This window comes from Manihot esculenta, chromosome 10 (genome assembly GCF_001659605.2).
Source record: "Manihot esculenta cultivar AM560-2 chromosome 10, M.esculenta_v8, whole genome shotgun sequence".
Classification (NCBI taxonomy): domain Eukaryota; kingdom Viridiplantae; phylum Streptophyta; class Magnoliopsida; order Malpighiales; family Euphorbiaceae; genus Manihot; species Manihot esculenta.
This window is the reverse complement of record NC_035170.2, coordinates 29,277,185-29,298,275: the sequence shown is the minus strand read 5'-3', so window position 1 is coordinate 29,298,275 and position 21,091 is coordinate 29,277,185. Positions and strand designations below refer to the sequence as shown.

General features: G+C 42.3%; 1 protein-coding gene across 1 annotated transcript; it reads right to left on the bottom strand.

Moving 5' to 3' along the window:
- Window positions 1-19,005: 19,005 nt before the first annotated feature.
- LOC110624320 (ankyrin repeat-containing protein BDA1) lies at window positions 19,006-20,566 on the bottom strand. The gene is made up of 2 exons (XM_021769418.2): window positions 19,960-20,566; window positions 19,006-19,882 (listed from the first exon to the last, which is right to left on the bottom strand). Exons 1-2 carry the CDS (start codon window positions 20,560-20,562, stop codon window positions 19,097-19,099), a joined length of 1,389 nt encoding a protein of 462 aa, XP_021625110.1. The 5' UTR covers window positions 20,563-20,566; the 3' UTR covers window positions 19,006-19,096.
- Window positions 20,567-21,091: the final 525 nt, after the last annotated feature.

The following is a 21,091-nucleotide window of genomic DNA, read 5'->3' as shown; positions in this document are numbered from 1 at the left end:
TACCCAAACGTATGGTGATATTGCTAGATTATGCAATTTCCTAGGTTTTTACACCAAGGGTTACTTGTGTTTGAATAATTCAAGCAATTACGGACTTCAAACTATCCAAACTAACAAATAATTACTTTGCAATCAAGAATCAAGTGGCCAATTTGATCAAAACAACAAAGCAACAATGAATTAAGCACAAAATTGCATAAATACTGATTAATAAAAGAATAACATGAAGGTTCAGATCTCCCAATCCATAAACAACCAAAGTTTCACCTTATTCTTCAACTAGAAAAAGGGTTTCAGCCACTCATGGCTGAAACTAACATAAAAGAAAAGAAAGAAAGCAAAAAGAGATGGAGAAGGGCTGGCGCAAGGGGTGCGCAGCTGCTGGAGTGGTCCTGCCGAGGATGAGTTGATCCCAAGATGATTCAAGAGATAATTGATCTACTGGTTTGCATGCCCTTTTATAGCTGGAGAGGCTGCCCTAGGGTTTCCTTGTTGAGTTGGGACTCCTTTTCTCAATTGGAGTTGAATTCTTGGAAGGTAATTGTATTTTGATGAGATTTGCCTTCCTAAATATGTGGGATTGAGTGCTGAGGTGTCTTTAGGGTTTGCTGAGCTGTCCACACGTGTTTGGGAGGGAAAACACTTCTTGAGCATTTGAATTTTGGTTTTCCCGCAATTTACTGTCTGCTGGTTGCTGGTGTTGTTTGCCCGGGTTGTTTGGGCAAACAGCTCGGGCAAACAGTCTATTTTCCCTGTTGCCTGCGCACTGCTGGCCTGTTTGCCCAGTCTGTTTGGGCAAACAGTCTGGTTTTCCTGTTGTTTGTGCTCTGCTTCTGCCCTGTTGATCTGTTTGCCCAGTCTGTTTGGGCAAACAGTCTGGTCAAACAGCAGATTGTTCCTCTTCCATTTCAGCTTCAACTTTGGTTTGGGCAAACAATTTGGGCAAACCATGCTTGTGCAATTTTGCTCTCTTTTGGGCAGATTTAAGGCCATTTTTGCCAAATTACCATTTTACTCCATTTTCTGTAAAATAAGGTTAAAACCACAAAATTAGGTAGAAAATGTGTAAATTAACATAAATATCAATATGGAAAATGGGTCTAAATTTGGCTCTATCAAATACCCCCACACCTAACCCTTTGCTTGTCCTCAAGCAAATAGACCTAGTGAAACAAGCTTTCTTTACTACTTGATCCTTATTTCCACTTTAGCTCTTACTCTAGACCCCTACTTTGAAGCATTGTAGTGAAGAGTGTATGCACCAAGGTTACTTTCCTCTTTTCCTTGTCTCTTTTTTACCTACCATGGTTAGGATTTATTTTCCTCAAGAGAGACCATGCATGCATATATTCTTGTTTATTTAGACTTTTTCTAGCTTTCGGAGTGATTTGCCCTTTACTTGAAGCACTTTACTTTTTATTCAGCTTTTTGCACTTTTATTCTTGCTTGAAAAATTCACCAACCTTTTTACGCGAAGGTGCATATGGGTGATACACCCCCGGTTACTCAGTTAGTCACTTGTTCAAGTGGCTACTAGCTCTGTTCATAGTCTAGACCATCGAAACTTATTTTTGCCTGAAAAAGTCACTAACCTTTTTACGCGATTGTGTACATGGGTGATACACCCCCGGTTACTCAGTTAGTCACTTGTTCAGGTGGCTTTTGGGCTCAGTTCATAGTCTAGACCATCGGAACAATTTTATGATTTGTGCTTTTGAGGTCTTTGCCTTTTGCTGAATTTTCTTTCTCTCAATGATTTGGGCAAATCAACACCAATTGCTAAAACAAGTCATGTTAAGTTCATTCACACAACTTTTAATTCATTCTCTTCAATTGAGGGTCATCAATATATTTTTCACCATGGCAGGCTTAAAGATTCAATTCAAAAAGAAATTCCCAAAAATGAATACAACTTACTACAAGTGATGCAACTTAGGTTTAAAGAGTTATCACATCAATGGGGTCATGGAAAGAAAGCTCATTCACCATAGCCTATGTGTTTGAGTAAAGCATGTCAAAACAGAAAAACTGTGGCTAAATGTGTGTGAAGACTGTGGCTATGTGAAGGTGTGTGTGAGTGTGAATTGAAAAATAACTAAAAATGAAAAAAAAAATTTAACCTAATGTGTGCTAATTGAAAATTAAAGCTTAAAAGAAATTAAGAGGAATCAAAAAGTATGCATGAAGCATCAAAATTCAGAGATATGCACCCCACACCTAGCTCAAGCATTGTCCTCAATGTATGGAAAAATTAAAGTTCAAGTGAAAAACTGATACTTCCCTGGTATGGTTGTTTGCCCAGTTTTGTTTGGGCAAACAGCCGGCTTTAGGTGCGTCTGTGTGCAGATGTGTGCTGGTTGCTGGTACTGATTGCTGCACTGGTGGTTGGCCTGCTGGCTGGTAGGCCTGCTGGTCTTATCTGCTGGTAGGCCTGCTGATATAGGCTGCCCACTGATCTGCTGCAGTTGTTTGCCCAGCTTGCGTGGGCAAACAACTTAGTATGCTGCTGATTGGCCCGCTGGTGTTGTTTGTGTGATGCCCAAACATGCTGTCATGCAGTGGGACAGCAGAAAAATGTGAAAGGTGCTACCCATTTGTGCAGCAATGAGAAGTTTTGAGAAGAAGAAGAGTTGTCATGGAAAGGGCATAATAGAATATTGAATAGAGATGAAGAAGGTACTGCCCTGTTTAAGATTTCTTCCTTGTCACTTCTGCTGCCTTGGGTGTTTGCCCAGCCTATTTGGGCAAACAGCTTGGTCGAACAGTGATCTGGGGTGTGGTCTGCTGATGTGGTGGACTGCTGTGGTTGTTTGCCCAGCTTGCGTGGGCGAACAGTGTGCCCTGGTAGTCTTCTCTGCTGTTTGCCCAGTGTGTTTGGGCAAACAATTTGATCATCCAGCCTTTACCTACAAAACAGCTAAAATCTGGAAGTGGGTTAACTCTGGTTCCTGCATCTCTGGTTGTTTGCCCATGCTGTTTGGGCAAACAGTCACATATCTCTTTTTTTTTTTTTTTTTTTTTTTTTCGTCTGGAAAATCTTCCTTGATTGGGCATGTCTCCGCTGGGTTGCCTCCCAGTAGCGCCTTAGTTTAAAGTCGCGGGCTAGACTTTCTTGACTTGATCAAGGCTTAAGTAATTGGAGGAGGGAAAATGGTTCCAACTGCATTAAGTAAAAAGTGTAGCGTGCCTTTTGATTTAGTCACAACCCATCCTATTTCTTTCATGCACTCATAAAGTAACATGATTAGCTTCTCCTCTTTCATATGAGGTGTGCCTCTAGTCCTTATGTGTGCATATTTGAGATGATTGGGCAGCACTTTGAACTCCAATTCATATTTCTCCATAGGTGGCTGCAATTTGATATTGAATTCGGGCAAAACAAATTCTACCTTACCTTGCTGTTTGGGCAAACAGCAATCTTCTTGTACAATCTGCATAGCTTGTTTGGGCAAACAAGTTTCTGCCTTGGCTTGCTGTTTGGAAAAGCTGGATTCTCCTTCTCCCTGCTGTTTGGGCAAACAGCAACTTTCCTCATGCTCCTTTGCTGGCTGCTGTTCGGGCAAACAAGATTCTACCTTCTTTTCCTCTGCTGGTTTTTCAGGTGAACAGTGTTCTGCTGGAGCTGTTTGCCCAACTGGTTTGGGCAAACTGAGTTCTTCTTGCTGGAGTGATTTGGGCAGTCTGCCATTAGTCTCATCTGGTTGCTGAACCTGTTTGGGCAAACAGGGGCTTGCCTGTTCTGCCTTTGCTGGCTGTTTGGGCAGACAGCAGTCTGCCTGTTCTGCCTTCTGTCTGCTTGTTTGCCCAGGCTGTTTGGGCAAACAACAATCTGTCCTCTGCATGCAGCAGTCCATTGCTGTCCGTTTCAGCTCTACTTGGCTTTTTGCATCTTCTTGGCTGTCCTCCCTACAAAATTCATCGGTTAGCATATCATTTTGATTTATATCAAAAATTTCTTGGCTCAAATAATCAATGATGTCTAAACTATCAACAGGTTTTGATTCAGTTGGGGCACTTCCAGCAGTTGCTGGTTTATGGACAGCAGCAGGGGATGTAACAGGTACTTCGGCTGGTGCTAATTTGCGGGCAGCAGTGGTTGTGGCAGTTTGACAGCAGTTGCTGTCTCTGTTTTCAGCAACTTGGACAGCAACAAATTCTGTAATTTCTGGTGTAATTTTGGCAGTTTCAGCAAGTGCAGCAACTTCTGGTTCAGTTGGGGCAATTTCTGAGGTTGCTGATTTTTGGACAGCCGGTGCTGTTTTTGCTGCAGGAGCTTCGGTTGGTGCTGATTTTTGGACAGCAGCAGGTTCTATTTCAAGTGCAGTGGTGACTTGTGCAGCAGACTCAACAGCTCGTTCTGTTTCTTGAGAACTTTCGTCATCGTCCCATAGATCTTGAAGCTCTTCCTCTCTTCTTAATATGTGCGCGTTCACTGAGTTGACCGCTTGATCCACTTGCTGTTGGAGAATTTGCCCAGAAACTTCCAGCCTTCTCACCATCTCTTCAAGTTCCATATTGGAGTTTTGAGGTGTTGCTTGGGCTTGATAGTTTCGGTAGTAGTTAGCCCTTGTATAGTCATAATTCGGGTGGTCCCTCCAACATGGATTATAGGTATCAAGGTAGGGATCACATCTTGGCTGGCTATTGAATCCTTCAAAGGCATGTACTTGCTGGTAATCCTCATAAAGTGTAGGACATCGATCAGTTGGGTGTCCTACATATGCGCAAATCCCACATGGCCGAGACTGCTGAAGTTGTTGAGCTTGACCTATGACATAACTTCTCAAAACAGAGGTTAGTTCAGAAAGTTGAGCAGTGAGAATAGATGTACTTACCTCATCCATGAATCAGTTTCTTGAGTCCAGATCTGGTCATGAAAGAAAAACAAATAAGTTAAATCAATTCCCCGGCAACGGCGCCAATTTTTGATAAGCGGTTGTCGAAGCCGTCAAAAATAAACCTATTATCAATCAACAAATAAATTTGCAGATAGTGGCAATAGGGTCGAATCCACAGGGAATTGATACTTACTTATTTTCCTAGTCAAGACCAAGTAAATAAATAGACAATAAAAGTAAATTGGGGGGTTTTGGAGGTGATGACTAAACTAGCAATAAAGTAAAGCAGATAATTAATTGAAGGAAATTCAATAATGAGAAAGGCCTAGTTGAAGAGTTGGATCCACTTTAGTTATTGGGATTGATCATTGACACTTATATTCTTTTATTTGACTCAATAAATTAGTTATGGAGGTGGAAGACGCTTCTCACCTACCATATCCCTCCTTAAGTATAAGTTAATTAGGGAACGTCCTCTAATTAACCACTAATCAACAAGTTGCCAAGGAACGTCCTTGGGCCTTAGGCATCTAACAACTGTTAATTGCATTAAGAAATAGAGAGACCTAATTCTAGCTACCCAAACGTATGGTGATATTGCTAGATTATGCAATTTCCTAGGTTTTTACACCAAGGGTTACTTGTGTTTGAATAATTCAAGCAATTACGGACTTCAAACTATCCAAACTAACAAATAATTACTTTGCAATCAAGAATCAAGTGGCCAATTTGATCAAAACAACAAAGCAACAATGAATTAAGCACAAAATTGCATAAATACTGATTAATAAAAGAATAACATGAAGGTTCAGATCTCCCAATCCATAAACAACCAAAGTTTCACCTTATTCTTCAACTAGAAAAAGGGTTTCAGCCACTCATGGCTGAAACTAACATAAAAGAAAAGAAAGAAAGCAAAAAGAGATGGAGAAGGGCTGGCGCAAGGGGTGCGCAGCTGCTGGAGTGGTCCTGCCGAGGATGAGTTGATCCCAAGATGATTCAAGAGATAATTGATCTACTGGTTTGCATGCCCTTTTATAGCTGGAGAGGCTGCCCTAGGGTTTCCTTGTTGAGTTGGGACTCCTTTTCTCAATTGGAGTTGAATTCTTGGAAGGTAATTGTATTTTGATGAGATTTGCCTTCCTAAATATGTGGGATTGAGTGCTGAGGTGTCTTTAGGGTTTGCTGAGCTGTCCACACGTGTTTGGGAGGGAAAACACTTCTTGAGCATTTGAATTTTGGTTTTCCCGCAATTTACTGTCTGCTGGTTGCTGGTGTTGTTTGCCCGGGTTGTTTGGGCAAACAGCTCGGGCAAACAGTCTGTTTTCCCTGTTGCCTGCGCACTGCTGGCCTGTTTGCCCAGTCTGTTTGGGCAAACAGTCTGGTTTTCCTGTTGTTTGTGCTCTGCTTCTGCCCTGTTGATCTGTTTGCCCAGTCTGTTTGGGCAAACAGTCTGGTCAAACAGCAGATTGTTCCTCTTCCATTTCAGCTTCAACTTTGGTTTGAGCAAACAATTTGGGCAAACCATGCTTGTGCAATTTTGCTCTCTTTTGGGCAGATTTAAGGCCATTTTTGCCAAATTACCATTTTACTCCATTTTCTGCAAAATAAGGTTAAAACCACAAAATTAGGTAGAAAATGTGTAAATTAACATAAATATCAATATGGAAAATGGGTCTAAATTTGGCTCTATCAATACCCCTTTGGCAGAGCTTCGCAAGCGTGAAATAGATTCAGATGGTGAGTCAGTGCTATACGGGGAAGATGATTTCCCTTTGCCCCGAGGAGATTCTCGGAGGATCATAGACCGGCCAGCTGAGTCTTCTTCAGAGGGATCCGAGCAGGGGTCGGAGGAAGATGACTCTAATTATAAAAAAGAAAGCCTCCGCTCTGGGTCAGAGGTTGCCCCTACTATTGATGTTGAGAGCTCTGACCCAAGGGACACCGAACTTCCTTCAGAGGTGGTTGTAAATAGGGATAATGCAGGCGAGGAGGTTACTGATGTAAGTCCTTTAAGGACTATTTATCCTCCTACTTCGCCAGAGAGATAAATTGTAATATTTGTTTCAATGAAATATCAGTTTTCTTTTTCTCGAACTACTCTGATTTTTTCATTTGTCTTTTATCTCTACTCCTCGTATTTGTGATGTAAGCTACATATTTTAATTCATAAGCTCTGAATTAATCTTAAGTTGCTAGCTCAGCTTTTAGCTGATAGTCTGAGAGGTCAAATCTCATACCTCTTAAGGGTATTTAGTGTAACGACCTGGAAACCGGTACCCCTCTGTAACGGCCCGAACCGCCCGGCACTAGGATTCAGATCGGCTTAAGGCCGCCTAAATCCGTAGTAAGCCTGCTATGGACTCTGTGTACCTGATAAAATCCCATACATGATCCGACAACTGTAAAACTTTTCTTTAAAAACCTACCAGACTTAACCTTTAAAACACTCTGTAGGTCCAATCACATGAACCAATGCTCAGATATACTAGTCTGAGCTACCCCTCAGGGGCTAACCAGCGACGCTCTACCAAGTAACCTCCATGCACTATGCGCACTGCAGCATAGAACCCACTCTGTAAGGGTCAGCATATCATAAGTAAACTTGGCTACCACAGGGTCACAGGAATCAAACCCGGTCTTCCCTAATGGCCTCTCTGTGGATCACAGGAATCAAACCTGGTCTTTCCTCTGTATATACTGTATGTCACTGGGTTTTCGAAACACAACATCTATTAAGTCTGGTCTGACTCATTTCTCATCAAGAAACTTTAAAAACAGGATACATGTATACACCAAGGATAAAACATACACTATAGGCAAAAGCACATTCTATCTCAAATACAACTCAACTGACTATCTATTACATCTTTTACAATATCTCTTTAATATACATCATGTCCACTATTCTATTACACATGCAATACCATAGCTGATACTCTCTGTTACTTTTCACTTCCCAGCTACTCTGAACCTGCAAAACTGGGATTAAGGGAAAGGGATGAGCTATAAAGCCCAGTGAGTAGAAATACTGAAAACAGTCCATTCATACGCATTTTATATGAGAATGCATCACAACTCAAACATTCCACATCTTGGATTAGACATGACCTCAAAACTCCCTCTAAGGGCTATTGATGTCGCCTTGGTCCAATCCTCACTATCAATGAATAATGCAATGCAACAACTTTGTGATTCTAATGCAATCACCCTATATAAATCATAGCATCCATGATGCATGAACTATGCTGACAAGCAATCTGTATCTTTAAATAAAAAGATTAAGTTTAGTTCTACTCACCTCTGCTCCTCTGGCAGAAACTGTACTGACTCTGAAACCTCTAACTCTGATGACCTCCTCGATCTGTCGGGTCCAACCCTATACAAATGGACTCGAATGAGGTGTCAAACATACTCTATCATAACTCTTAAACAAACCCCTATAATCCCCTCTGAACCTCTGAAAACAGTCACATAAACATGCAAAAGATAAGCTGGACAGAACACATTCGGCGGCAGGTTCGGCGGCCGAATGTCCTGAACAGAGCCGAAACTGGCATACCTTCGGCGGCCGAATCCTTCTTCGGCTACCGAACCTGAGTTCATCAGGAACTCAGCTTCATGCACAGCCTCTCTCCTTCATCCTCTCCTCCTCTCTACACATGCATAACTCAACTCCTCAGCTAACATATACTCTGGTATATGTACACAGGGGTCCAAACTACTAACAACCCCACACAAACAACAATCATAACACATATACATGTTTACACCATTAAACATCAAAATTAACTTAAAAACCTAAGCATGCATCTCTACCCTTACCCACTTTAAAAGTTGTTAAAAACCAACCAAAAGAAACTTCAGATCTTCACTTACCTCTTGATTCAAGAAGCTGAAGACTCTGAACACAGCAACTCCTCCTCCAAGCTTCAAACCTCACAACTCTTCTTTTTCTCTCAAAACCCTCAAAACCTCTCACAAACGATCAACCCTCTGCATAAGCTGATTAAAAGCTTGCAGATGAGTCAAGGGAGACGTGGCCTAACCTCTGGTCATGAACTGGAGGCGAACACCTGGCCAAATCACGGACTGAGGAGCGTGCACCACTTAGCCGACCATCCCAGCTTCGGCTGCCGAAACTGCATGCAAAACCATGCAACTTTCGGGGGCCGAACTTAACCTTCGGAAGCCGAACATTGGGCACTTTCGGCGGCCGAACTTAACATTCGGGGGCCGAACCTGGCCTTTGTCTCCAAAACCTTTCCTCTCCAAAACTCAACTCTAAAGCACTCTAAACTTTGAAAACACTTTAAAACGTTTAAGATCTTTTAGAAAACCTTCACTCTACCCTTCTAGAAACTTCTGGCATCCTCGAATCCCACCGGACGGTAAGAATTCCGATGCCTGATCTAGCCGGGTATTACATTTAGTATATCTGCTTTTTTTGTTTTTAGCCCTTTCTTCATGGTTGTGAATTTGGATGCTCGTCCCGGTCAAACTGATTTGGGCTCGGAACATAACCCTTTTTCTTCTATCCTTCTGAAGGTTTCTTCGTTTTATGAGTCTTCTTTTTCGTAATGAGCTTAGGCCTTTTTTCTTTGGCCTTCATACTTTTAAGCTTTTGGGGATGTAAGTCTATCTGGTTTGGGAGCTCGGTTTTTTGTTCTTAGCCAAACTTTTAGCATTAGTATCTGTTCTAAGGTCGGCGTTCCTTAGCCATTGCACTTCGAACCTCGTTAGGAGGTCGGAATCTGATTTTACTGGTAGCTCCGAGCTCTTCATTTTTGATTTAGCCTCTATTTTGAGGTCGGTACTCATTAACCATTGTGTCCCGAGCCTCTTTATGAGGTCGGAACCTGATTTTACTGGTGGCTCCGAACTCTTTGTTCTTTTATGAGATCGGAACGGTATATTATAAGTTGTCCCTGCATGGGAAAATTCTTTTATTTTTGGGAAGCTTTTAAGGCCTTCACCTTCCGTTCTTGTTTTGTTTTTCCGGGAGTTCTGAGGGTTCCTGGTCTTTTGGTTTACCCGGGAGGTCTTGGGAGTCCCGGTCTTTATCTTTTTCCCAGGAGATCTTGGGGATTCCGGTCTTTTTGTCCATCCAGGAGATCTTGGGGATCCTGGTCTTTTTTATTTTTCCGGGAGATCTTGGGGATCCCAGTCTTTTGGTTACCCAGGAGATCTTGGGGATCCTATTTTTTTTTTTTTTTTGGTTACCCAGGAGATCTTGGGGATCCTGGTATTTTTTGTTCACCCAGGAGATCTTGGGGATCCTGGTATTTTCCGGGAGATCTTGGGGATCCCGGTCTTTTTATTTTCCGGGAGATCTTGGGGATCCCGGTCCTTTTCTTTTACCCGGGAGATCTTGGGGATCCCGGTCTTTTTGTTTACCCGGGATATCTTGATGATCCCGGTGTTTTTCGTTTTCCCGGGAGATCTTGGGGATCCCGGTCTTTTTTGTTCACCCAGGAGATCTTGGGGATCCTGGTATTTTTTGTTCACCCAGGAGATCTTGGGGATCCTGGTATTTTTTGTTCACCCAGGAGATCTTGGGGATCCTGGTATTTTCCGGGAGATCTTGGGGATCCCGGTCCTCTTTGTTTTTCCGGGAGATCTTGGGGATCCCGGTATTTTTACCCTGGGAGGTATCTTTAAAATCCTCGTCATCTCGGCTTGGATTTGGAGGCCTAACCGAGGTATGGATCTTTTCTGAGCCCTGTTCTTCTTTGTGGGAGAATATTATTCATAAAGATAATCATATTGTGTAGACGATTTTATTTACTCATATTTTATAAGAATACAATGTTTACAAATATTTCAAGGGAAATACCTCTTTAGGTGTTGGATGTTCCAAGCGTGGGGCTCAGGGTTTCCTTGCATGTCTTCAATTCGGTATACCCCTGGCTTGACCATTTTTGTTACTTTGAAAGGTCCTTCCCAGGTCGGTGCTAACTTTCCTGCGGCTGCTCTTTTGCCTGTGGCTTCCAGGTTTCTTAAAGTCAAGTCTCCCACCTTCAAGCTTCTCTCTCTAACCTTTTGATTATAATATCTTGCTGCTCGTTGCTGGTAAGCAGCAGTCCGGACTTGGGCTTCTTCCCTAACTTCTTCAAGGGCATCTAGATTACTTCTGAGCTTGTCCTCGTTAGTATTCTCACTAACGAACTGGACTCGATGGGTTGGAATTTGTAGCTCGACTGGAACCACAGCCTCTGTGCCATATGCAAGTGCAAACGGCGTTTCTTTAGTGGGCGTTCGGGGAGTGGTCCGAAGTGCCCATAGGATACTATTGAGTTCTTCTGCCCAACTTTCTTTCGCGCCATCCAGCCGTTTCTTTAACCCTTGGAGGATAGCTCTGTTAGTGACTTCAGTTTGACCGTTAGTCTGAGGGTGAGCCACAGATGAGAACTTATGCCATATGCCCATGTTCGTTGTGAAGGCTCTGAAAGTATTGCAATCAAACTGCCTGCCGTTATCTGAAATGAGCACTCTAGGTATGCCGAACCTGCAGATGATATGTCCCCATACAAAATCTATCATCTTACGGGCTGTGATGGTGGCTATTGCTTCTGCCTCTGGCCATTTCGAGAAGTACTCCACAGCCACTACTACAAATTTCCTTTGCCCCGTAGTTTTGGGGAAAGGTCCCAGGATGTCGATCTCCCATTGTGAAAAAGGCCATGGACTTGATATGCTTGCCTGAGGAGTGGCAGGGGTCCTGATGGCATTAGCAAATCTCTGGCATACGTCACACCTCCGGACAAATTCTTCTGCTTCTTTTTTGACCGTGGGCCAATAGTATCCTTGCCTGAATATTTTATTGGCTAGCGTCCCTACTCCTTCATGGGCTCCACATAGACCTCTATGTATTTCTTCCATTACTTTTATAGCTTCTTCCGGGCTCACACATCGGAGCCATGGGCTGGACTTGCCTTTTCTGTATAAGGTTCCCCTTATCACTTGGTAATTGGCGGCTCGAGCTACTATCTTTCTGGCTTCGTTTTTATCTTCAGGAAGCTCGCCCTTTTCCAAGTATTTTAGATATGGAGTCATCCAGTTCGGGCTCTGTTCTACCTGCAGTATCATGTTTGTATTTTCAAAAGCAGGTGTATGAACATGTTGTATGTATACTTCATCAGGGAGCTGCTCCAGTTCTTCTTTGGACAGCCGACTGAGCAGATCTGCCTCCTCGTTTTCATCCTGAGGTATCCTTTGAAATCTGACAACAACTCCTCGATTCGTGAGCTCGGCTTCCAAAGCTTTCGCTTTGTCGAGGTAGCCCTGCATGACGGGGTCTCGGGCTTGATATACTCCTGTCACCTGGTTGATCACCAGTTGGGAGTCACTGTTTACCTCGAGGTCGGTTGCCCCTACCTCCAAAGCTACCAACATTCCGTTCACCAGAGCTTCATATTCAGCTACATTGTTGGAAGCCTTGAACTCTAGCCGTAAGGCATAGCATACTTTAAAGCCATCCGGCCCTTTAAGCACTATCCCAGCGCCACTGCCCTCAGAGCCTGATGCTCCGTCTACATATAGCTTCCAGCTGAATTTTTGGGAAGGCTCTTCTTCTCCTTCCTTTCTCGGTATCTCTGAGAATGATCCCTCCTTCTCCTTATTAAATGCGCACTCTGCTATGAAGTCAGCCAGCGCTTGAGATTTTATAGCCGTCCGAGGTCGATACTCCAAGCAGTAAGGGCTGATTTCTACGGACCATGCCAACATCCGTCCTGACGTTTCCGGCCTGCGTAGAATCTTCTTCAGGGGTTGATCTGTCATCACGACTCCTTGGTGGCCTTCTAAATAAACTTTGAATTTCCGGACTGCCAACAACAGTGCATAGGCTATTTTTTCAATGTTTGAGTATCTGACTTCAGCATCTCTAAGTACCTTGCTGACGTAGAAAACAGGTTTTTGTTCCCCTTCTTCCACCCTTACTAACACTGCACTGACTGCTTGTTCTGAGGCCGCCAAGTATATCAGAAGTTCTTCTCCTCTTACGGGGCTGCTGAGCACGTGGGGGGAGCTGAGATATTTCTTAAGCTCTATGAAAGCTTTTTGGCAATCTTCCGTCCATTCGAAGTTTGGTACCTTCCTCAGTTTTTTGAAAAATGGCAGGCACTTTTCGGCCGACCTTGACATGAATCGGTTGAGCGCTACCACTCTCCCGGTTAGTCTCTGGACGTCCCTTACACAGGTCGGCTCTGGCATATTCAATATGGCTTCTATTTTCTCCGGATTGGGCTCAATGCCTTTTCCGCTCACCATGTATCCCAAGAACTTTCCTCCTCTGATAAAGAAGGCACATTTCGCTGGATTTAACTTCATTCTGTATTGATCCAGGACCCCAAACACCTCCCTCAAATCTGCTATGTGTTGTTGGAAAGTTGAACTTTTGACCACCATATCATCCACATATACTTCCACATTCCTGCCGATCTGGTTTTTGAAGATTTTATTCATCAACCTCTGATAAGTTGCCCCGGCATTTCTCAATCCGAATGGCATGGCTCTATAACAGTAAGTCCCATCTTCAGTTATAAACGAGGTCTTTTCCTCATCCGACCTTTCCATTGGGATTTGGTGATAACCAGACATGGCATCCAAAGAAGACATATAATCAAATCCGGCCGTTGAGTCGACCATTTTATTAATATCGGGGAGAGGGTAACAATCTTTAGGACAGGCCTTGTTTAGGTCGGTAAAATCTATGCACATCCTATATTTGCCATTGGCTTTTTTAACTAACACAGGATTCGCCAACCACTGTGGGTATATAACCTCCCTAATGAAGCCTGCCTCTTCTAACTTCTGCACTTCTTCCCGGGTGGCCTGTTGCTTTTCTTTTCCCATTACTCTCTTCTTCTGTTTCACTGGCTTAGCTTCAGGGACGACATTCAGTTTGTGCGTCGTCACCTCAGGGTCAATTCCCGGCATGTCAGAGGGCTTCCATGCGAAGGTCGGCGAGTGACTTCGGATCAAGGCCATTACCTCAACCTTCTGTTCCTTGGTGAGGCCGGCGTTGAGGTTGAAGACTTTACTTGCCTCTGCTTCTGACAAGGAGAAGGTCTCTAGTTCTCCCACGGGCTTTGTCCGAGCTTCTTTTGTCTCATCCCTGACCTCCAAAACCTCCGAGTCGAGCGTTTCTCCGGTTGGGCTTGGTTCTGACACCGTGGCCAAATATACTGCTCTAGCCTCCTCCTGGCTGCCTCGGACTATTCCCACTCCTCCTTCTGTTGGGAACTTGAGTGCCAAATACCGGATGCTAGTGACAGCTTCGAAATCGAACAGCGCCGGCCTCCCCAAGATCACATTGTAGTACAATGGGAGTTTGACCACCACAAATACCTCGTGATGAGTACGAGCTCTAGGCGCTTCTCCCAAGGTGACAGCCAGCTTCACCTTTCCTTCAACGAGCACCGGAGCACCTCCGATCCCTTTAATTGGTGACTGGTCTCGAACCAGCTGTTCTTCCGGAATCCCCATCTGCTGGAAAACCCGGTATGGCAGTAAGTTGACTTTACTACCGTCATCTATCAGAACCTTCTTCACCCGAAAATTATTAATGACAGCCTCAATGACTAACGCGTCATCATGGGGCATCTGAATGCCCTGTGCGTCTTCCGGGGAGAAAGCGATGGTCATGAGAGAATGTTCCATGATCTGCATAACTTCACCATTGCTGGTCTCCCCTTCCCTGTTTCTCTTCTTCCCTCGACGGCTCATCCGTCCTCCCGTTCCTCCAACAATCATGTTGATGGTCCCACTGGATCCATCGTTCACGGGCCCAGCTCCTGTTCTCCTCGGCATCTGTGCTGCCGGACTGGTTTGGGGTCTCTGTCCCTCCGGTTTTTTCACAAAATTTTTGAGATGCCCCCTCTTTATCAGCCTTTCAATCTCTGCAATCAACTGAAAACAGTTGTTTGTATCATGGCCATGTGTCCGGTGATACTGACAGTACTTGTCAGGGTTTCTTTGGTCTGCTTCCGATCTTAGGGGTTTCGGCCACTGGAGAAACTCCTTATCCTGGACCGCTATGAGCACCTCGGCTCTGAAGGCGTCGAGAGGAGTTGGTTTTTCAGGCACCCAAGGGGGGAGCGTTCTGGGCTCAAGAGCCCGAGGAGGTGGGGGAGGCCTTTGATCCCTTTTCTCCCAGGCCTGCTTATACGGTTCTGTCCTCTTCCCATGTTTCTTTTCATGTCTCTCTGGCCTTCTCTCCTCCAGGGCTTTCTCTTTTCCTGTCATCCCTTTGGCAAATCGACTTGTTACTAGGGCATCATCCTGCCTTATGTACTTCTCCGCCCTCTTCATTAACTCAGCCAACGAGGTCGGAGGTTTCCTGCTCAGGGAGCCAAAGAACTCGGCAGAGGTTGTCCCCTTCTGCATGGCCTCTACTGCTCTCCCTTCGTCGAGCTCAGGGATCTGCAGGGCCTCCGTGTTGAAACGGGCGACATATTCTCTGAGTGATTCTCCCGCTTTCTGTCTCACCGTTTCCAGATAGCTTATTTTCCTATCTGCTGGCACCCCGGCTATGAATCGGCTGATGAAACGAGTGGCGAGATCCCCAAAGCTTTTAATGCTTCCGGCCTCCAAGCTATTGAACCACGCTCGTGCTGGTCCCGAGAGCGTCGTTGGGAATACCTTACACATTAAGGCATCTGACAGAGTTTGCAACTCCATGAAGGTCTTATAGTTCATGACGTGCTCCCTCGGGTTACCAGCTCCATCATAGGCCGCCGTTGACGGCATCATGAACTTCTTAGGGACGGTCTCCTGCTGTACCACCTTTGAGAAAGGAGTAGAAGTAGGCAAGGAAGTTAGGCTTTGGTCTTTCTTACCTAGCTCGGCTAAAAGCTGCTCTTTCAACTCTTTCAGTTTTTGGCTCATCTTTTCATCCTCCAGGCTGTACTCCTCCTCTTCCTCTGCTTTCGTTTCCGTCTCCATGGTTGTTTCAGCGGCATAGTTATCCGCCTCATCGTTTTCTATCATTTCTCTCGCCCGTCTCCCATGGATTCGGGCCTGTGGTTCTTCTTCTTCCCTGTTTTCGTGGCTGTTAGTTTGGGGGCGGTCGGAGGTGGGTCGGGGCTCATTGGTTCTGGGTTCCTCCACTACTGGGATTGCACTTACTGGGGTGCTAAGGCCCCTCTGTTGCATTATCTGCCCCAACCAGTGAGCAGTAGTCTGTAGCTGGAGAGCCATGTTTTGGATGTCCTGGTTGGACAGGGTCATAGTGGGAGTATTCCCTGCCAAGCTTGGCGAGGGATTAAGGGGAACAGGTGTTTGGTTATTCAACGTTGTAGGGCTAGAAAAAGAGAACTGCTGCCCTTCTTGGGCAGAGCTCAAGTCATTTGGAATGTTAAGGTTACTGTCTTGGTGATTTGCCATCGTGGATCTCAGTGGGTTTTGAAAGTGGAAACTCCGGTGATGAAAAGATCTCCTTCGTTTCCCACAGACGACGCCACTTGATGATCTGAGATCCAATAGAATAGGGTTTTACAAGGGTTTCTGTATTGAATCCCCAGACATACACTTTCAGAGGAGGGGACTCCCCTTTTATACATTGTCTCGCTTATTGGTGACGTGTAAAGGCCTCTCCATGATTGGGACACGCGTCTCTGACACACAGATTCGGGTGTACGAGGGTATCAGCCGCCTGCTCTATGCGTAACGGCCTCTGATTCTCCCATGCGTACGTCCGTGCAGATCTGCCAGGTTGTCTGAATTTGTCTCTATATACTGGACTGGGCCAATGGGCGGGCCGGACGCTGAGCCCAAGAGAAGAAGGCTTGCTGGGCGCGGGCTGGGCCGACCTGAATAGGAGAGCAGGGTGGAGCCCGGCCTTGAGGAGGCACGGGCCAGGCTTGACTCAAGTGTGTGGGCCTCCACTTGATGGGCTTTTGGCTGTGGTCGAGGCCTTGGTCCGGGGTGAAGAAATCCAGCGGTCATCAATATTTATTTTGATATTTTCAAAATTCATTATATATAATTTTTGTGTAAAAACATTTAGATTTTTATGAAAAATAAGATAGATAATTTGAGTTTTTTTTTTTTTAATTTTCTAACGGACTTGTAATGGTGAATATTTTTTAAGTGAATTTTTTATTTTTAAATTTGAAAAATAGAATAACAAAAAATATTGTCTATTAATAATTTTATGGGAACGGTCCTCTATTATAATGGATAAAATTATTATATTTGGATAATCAAAATGAGATTTTATTTAGAGTTTTTGAGTCTGTGGGATGTTGCTGAAACCGAACAGATCCATATGCCCTTAGTCCTAATCCAACTTTAAACCAAATTAAAATCATGAAGAATTGAAGGCAAGAAAGCCAATAGCTTTTACGTGTTTGCATACTAGTTTGACAGAAATAATTTTTAATAGATAATAAAATGAATTATTTTTCTAATTAATGATCGACCGTCAAATCTCTAAATTTGATTATCTTGAGCTGAATTTTAATTTAATTATTTGTTTCTCAATTTTAATTGCATTGTTTATTTTTTCTTTTAAGTCTATTTTTCTTGATTTGCCCAAGACAAGATCAATTTCAACAAAAACTCTTTTTTTTTTTATTTTTTGTATTAAACTACTCTTCTATTTTAACTAGTCATTTAAATTAAATAGAAGTAAGATCTATGTGGGATCCATACTCACTTATCATATCTACAACTTCTAAGTGAAGTAAATTTTAAATTGACAGATTCAACATCTAGTTAAATTTTGGCGACAGTTTGTTTTTGTGTTTATAACCAGATCCAGAAATAACATAATTCAATTTGATTCAAAAATCGAAAAGACTGCAAAAAGGTTGAGAAAAGCAACCAAGTTGCAAAAACGGGCTAATTCAGGAGCCTCTCAATCATCTGCCCAATCACCTTTGCACACCAAAGACACCTCATCTTCAACACCAACCGAGCATCCAATTGATACTAACCGAGGAGACACTATGGCCGCAGTTATTGCAGCTGAAAAACAAACCCCTGTGCATCACATACCCAGTATTGAATGCACTTTTGGAATTGCGAACACATATAATTCATATGTTACCAAAATTCCAAAGTTTGGAGAATAAAGACCCCATCGTCATCATTTTATGTGGTTTGTTCAAGCATGAGACTACAAGTTATAACTGACGAACAAATAAGGTTAGTAGCTTTTCCTTTCACTTTAATTAAATTTGCTAAGGATTGACTCTACTATTTGCCATCAAGTTCAATCATTACTTGAGTGCAAATTAAAGACTTATTCTTAAAATGATTTTTTTCAGTAATCAAAACATCTTCAATACGAAAGGAAATAAGTGGAATTAAACAAAGAAAAAATAAAATTTTACATAAATATTATAAACGATATAAAAAATTAATTGCTAGTTATCCAAAACATGAAATCACTCTAAAACAGTTTAACCTTAACTTCTACAAAGGGCTTTTGCCATTAAAATGAACGATGATAGATGTTGTTAGTGAATGTGCTATTTCAGAAATGAAACCTGAAAAAAGTAAAATTTTAATTTAAAAAATGGCCACTAATTCTAGACAGTAATAATTATAAAATATTGTAGATATCATATTGAGGTCTCCAAGAAAAAAAAACTGAAAAGAAAAATTAAAAAACAGTTGTGAGCAACTTAGAAAAAAAAAAAAAAAACAATCCATGCATATAAAGCACAACAATCAAATCAAAGATAAACAATTTGCCTTTTGATTGGATCATCTCTTGATTGGGAAGTTGAATTTTCTGATATAGAGCAAGAGAAAATAAGGCTAAGCATTTCCAATTTGCCTTTTGCTTATGTGGTTGCTTTGATCTCCAAAAACTAGCACTTGATTAAGTTCAGAGGTCTTGAATGAAACTGCCAATAAAACACAATCAAATCAAAGATAAACAAGAAATCAAATTTGATGGGTTTAAGGCAATTTAATGACTGCAATAAAATTTGAGAATTCTAAGTTTTTCTGCATGTAATTGCTAGAATTAATTTAAAAAGCAGTAATTTTTTTCCTTGAAAGATTTTTCATGGTCAATAATGAAATTAAACAAGATTTTGTTACAATGATTGTAGGAAGATATAAAATACATAAAAGTTATGACTTTTGATCCATTGAAATTCTCTATTTCGTGGTCTAGAATAATATCTAATTATACGCATTATAAGAAATATTAAAGCTAACCAGAAACTTCATTGCATAAAGCTCAAAAGTTACAATTAATAGAAATTATCTCTTAGCAAAAAAAAAAAAAAAAAAAAACTTTATAAACATAAACTCGATATTAATTTAGAAATACATCGGTAGATCTTCTGAAACAGCCAGATCACAAAGGAAGCAAAATGTATCAAAATAATAAACCACAATAAAAAACGAATTATAGTGGGAATTAACAACACTGTTTTCACTGCCAAAGTCCAACCATTTTCTCCCAGCCTCATGTTTGACGCCGCCGCAAAGAAATATGCTTGTGATATATATAGGATTGCGCTGCACATGATAATTACTAGGAAAACTCCTAAAATCTTATTTTTGAAAGGAATTCCGCTAAACATCAGCATAATAATAATAAGAGAGAGCATCAAAGAAACAGTGTTGCAATACCAGAAATATGTTTCTGAATTACCAAGATAAGAATCAAGATAAAAAGAAGAAGTTGAAACTACAGTTGCATTCTGGTCTTTATTAAATTGGGGTGGGTTTACCCCAGCTTGAAAAGCTATAGTTGCTGTTAGAGTAGCCGCTATCAGAATATTGCCTCGTGCCTCTTCGAATCTCTTGCCTACGTTCTTTAAGTAATTATTCCACCATTTACAGGTTCTGGCAGCTAGGCCTCTCTTTCTTTGTACTGTTGATGATCGAACTTTACTATTGCGCTCTTCGTTCCTCTGAGCATGGCCTGCTTCAGCTTCTAGAAGAATGATCTTTATTTCCAGGCCATTTGAGTCCACTGGAGTGTGCTCTAGAGCTTCCAGTGCTGTGAATCCATTCTTGTTCAAGGTATTTGCATTTTCTTTGATGCTAGTCTCCAAAAGTAAGTATTTTGTAATCTGCATAAGCAAAAAGATCATCACTTTTGGGTTTATTTTTCCAGTTAATGTGGCTAGCAGTGACGAGATCAACAAACCTGCACATGTTTGAGGATGGCTGCAAGGTGCAAAATGGTATTGCCATTATCATCCGGGGCACTGACAAATTCATCATCTCGTACCGTTTCTACCAACAATTTCAAAACCTCCAACCGATTATATTTAACACATAAGTGCAAGATTGTCTCTCCAGTATCCATCTTCTCTCTTATTGACTCAGGACAAACGCTGACTAATTCCTTTACAACTGCAACTCTTCCTTTCATGGTAGCCAAGTGAAGTGGGATTCTTCCATCTTGATCACGTGCCCAGCAAGCATCAGGATTCACAGTTACCAACTCTTTAACAATATGGGAGTAGCCTTCTGCAGAAGCCAAGTGAAGTGGCAAGCGGCAAAGAGAGTCTAACTCCTCGGCTAGTTTGGGCTTCAGATTGAGGAGTGCTTGAGCAAACTGAAGGTGACCTCGCATGGCTGCAATGTGTAAGGGAGTTTCATGGAAGGAAGAAACAGTGACTCTATCAAGAATGAGCTCATCTTGTTGAAGTAATGCATCTAATTCAGCTACATCCCCTCTCAGTGATACTTGATAAATGGTGAGCTGGTCATGCTCGATTGAGTTGTTGAGGTTCTCTATAGACATCCTAATACACAGAAGCCGGTGGTGATGAGGGCTTTTGTTTAGAGGGCCTTTGCTTCTTTATGAAATTAATGACGGTGGTAATATATACAGAGAGTTGATGACCAATGTGGCCAATATTTATCACCTATTGTCTTCCATATATTTTCATATTATAAATTAAAATTGATATATTTTATCAATAACAGCGTAAATTTCATGTAACTTCTCATAAATTTACCGTGTATTCTTTTAAATTAGAAAAATAAAATCAAACGTAATTTGGTTGGCCAAACGTGTCACTTCAAAGTCAATAAGTGCCGTGCTAGACAAACCAACAGGACTCTTCCTGGAAAATGATATCTAAATCGAAGTCGTCACCTAGTGGTCCGCTTTCCGTAGAAACTTCAAGGAAAGAAACCCAAAACTTGCTATCCAGGCATGTAGCTATCTGACACTCTTCTTCTTCTTTTCGACTCAACTTTGCCCCTGTCCACAATCAGCCGGCTTCAGTTTCTCTACCACAAATTTATATTTTTTTACATACATTTGG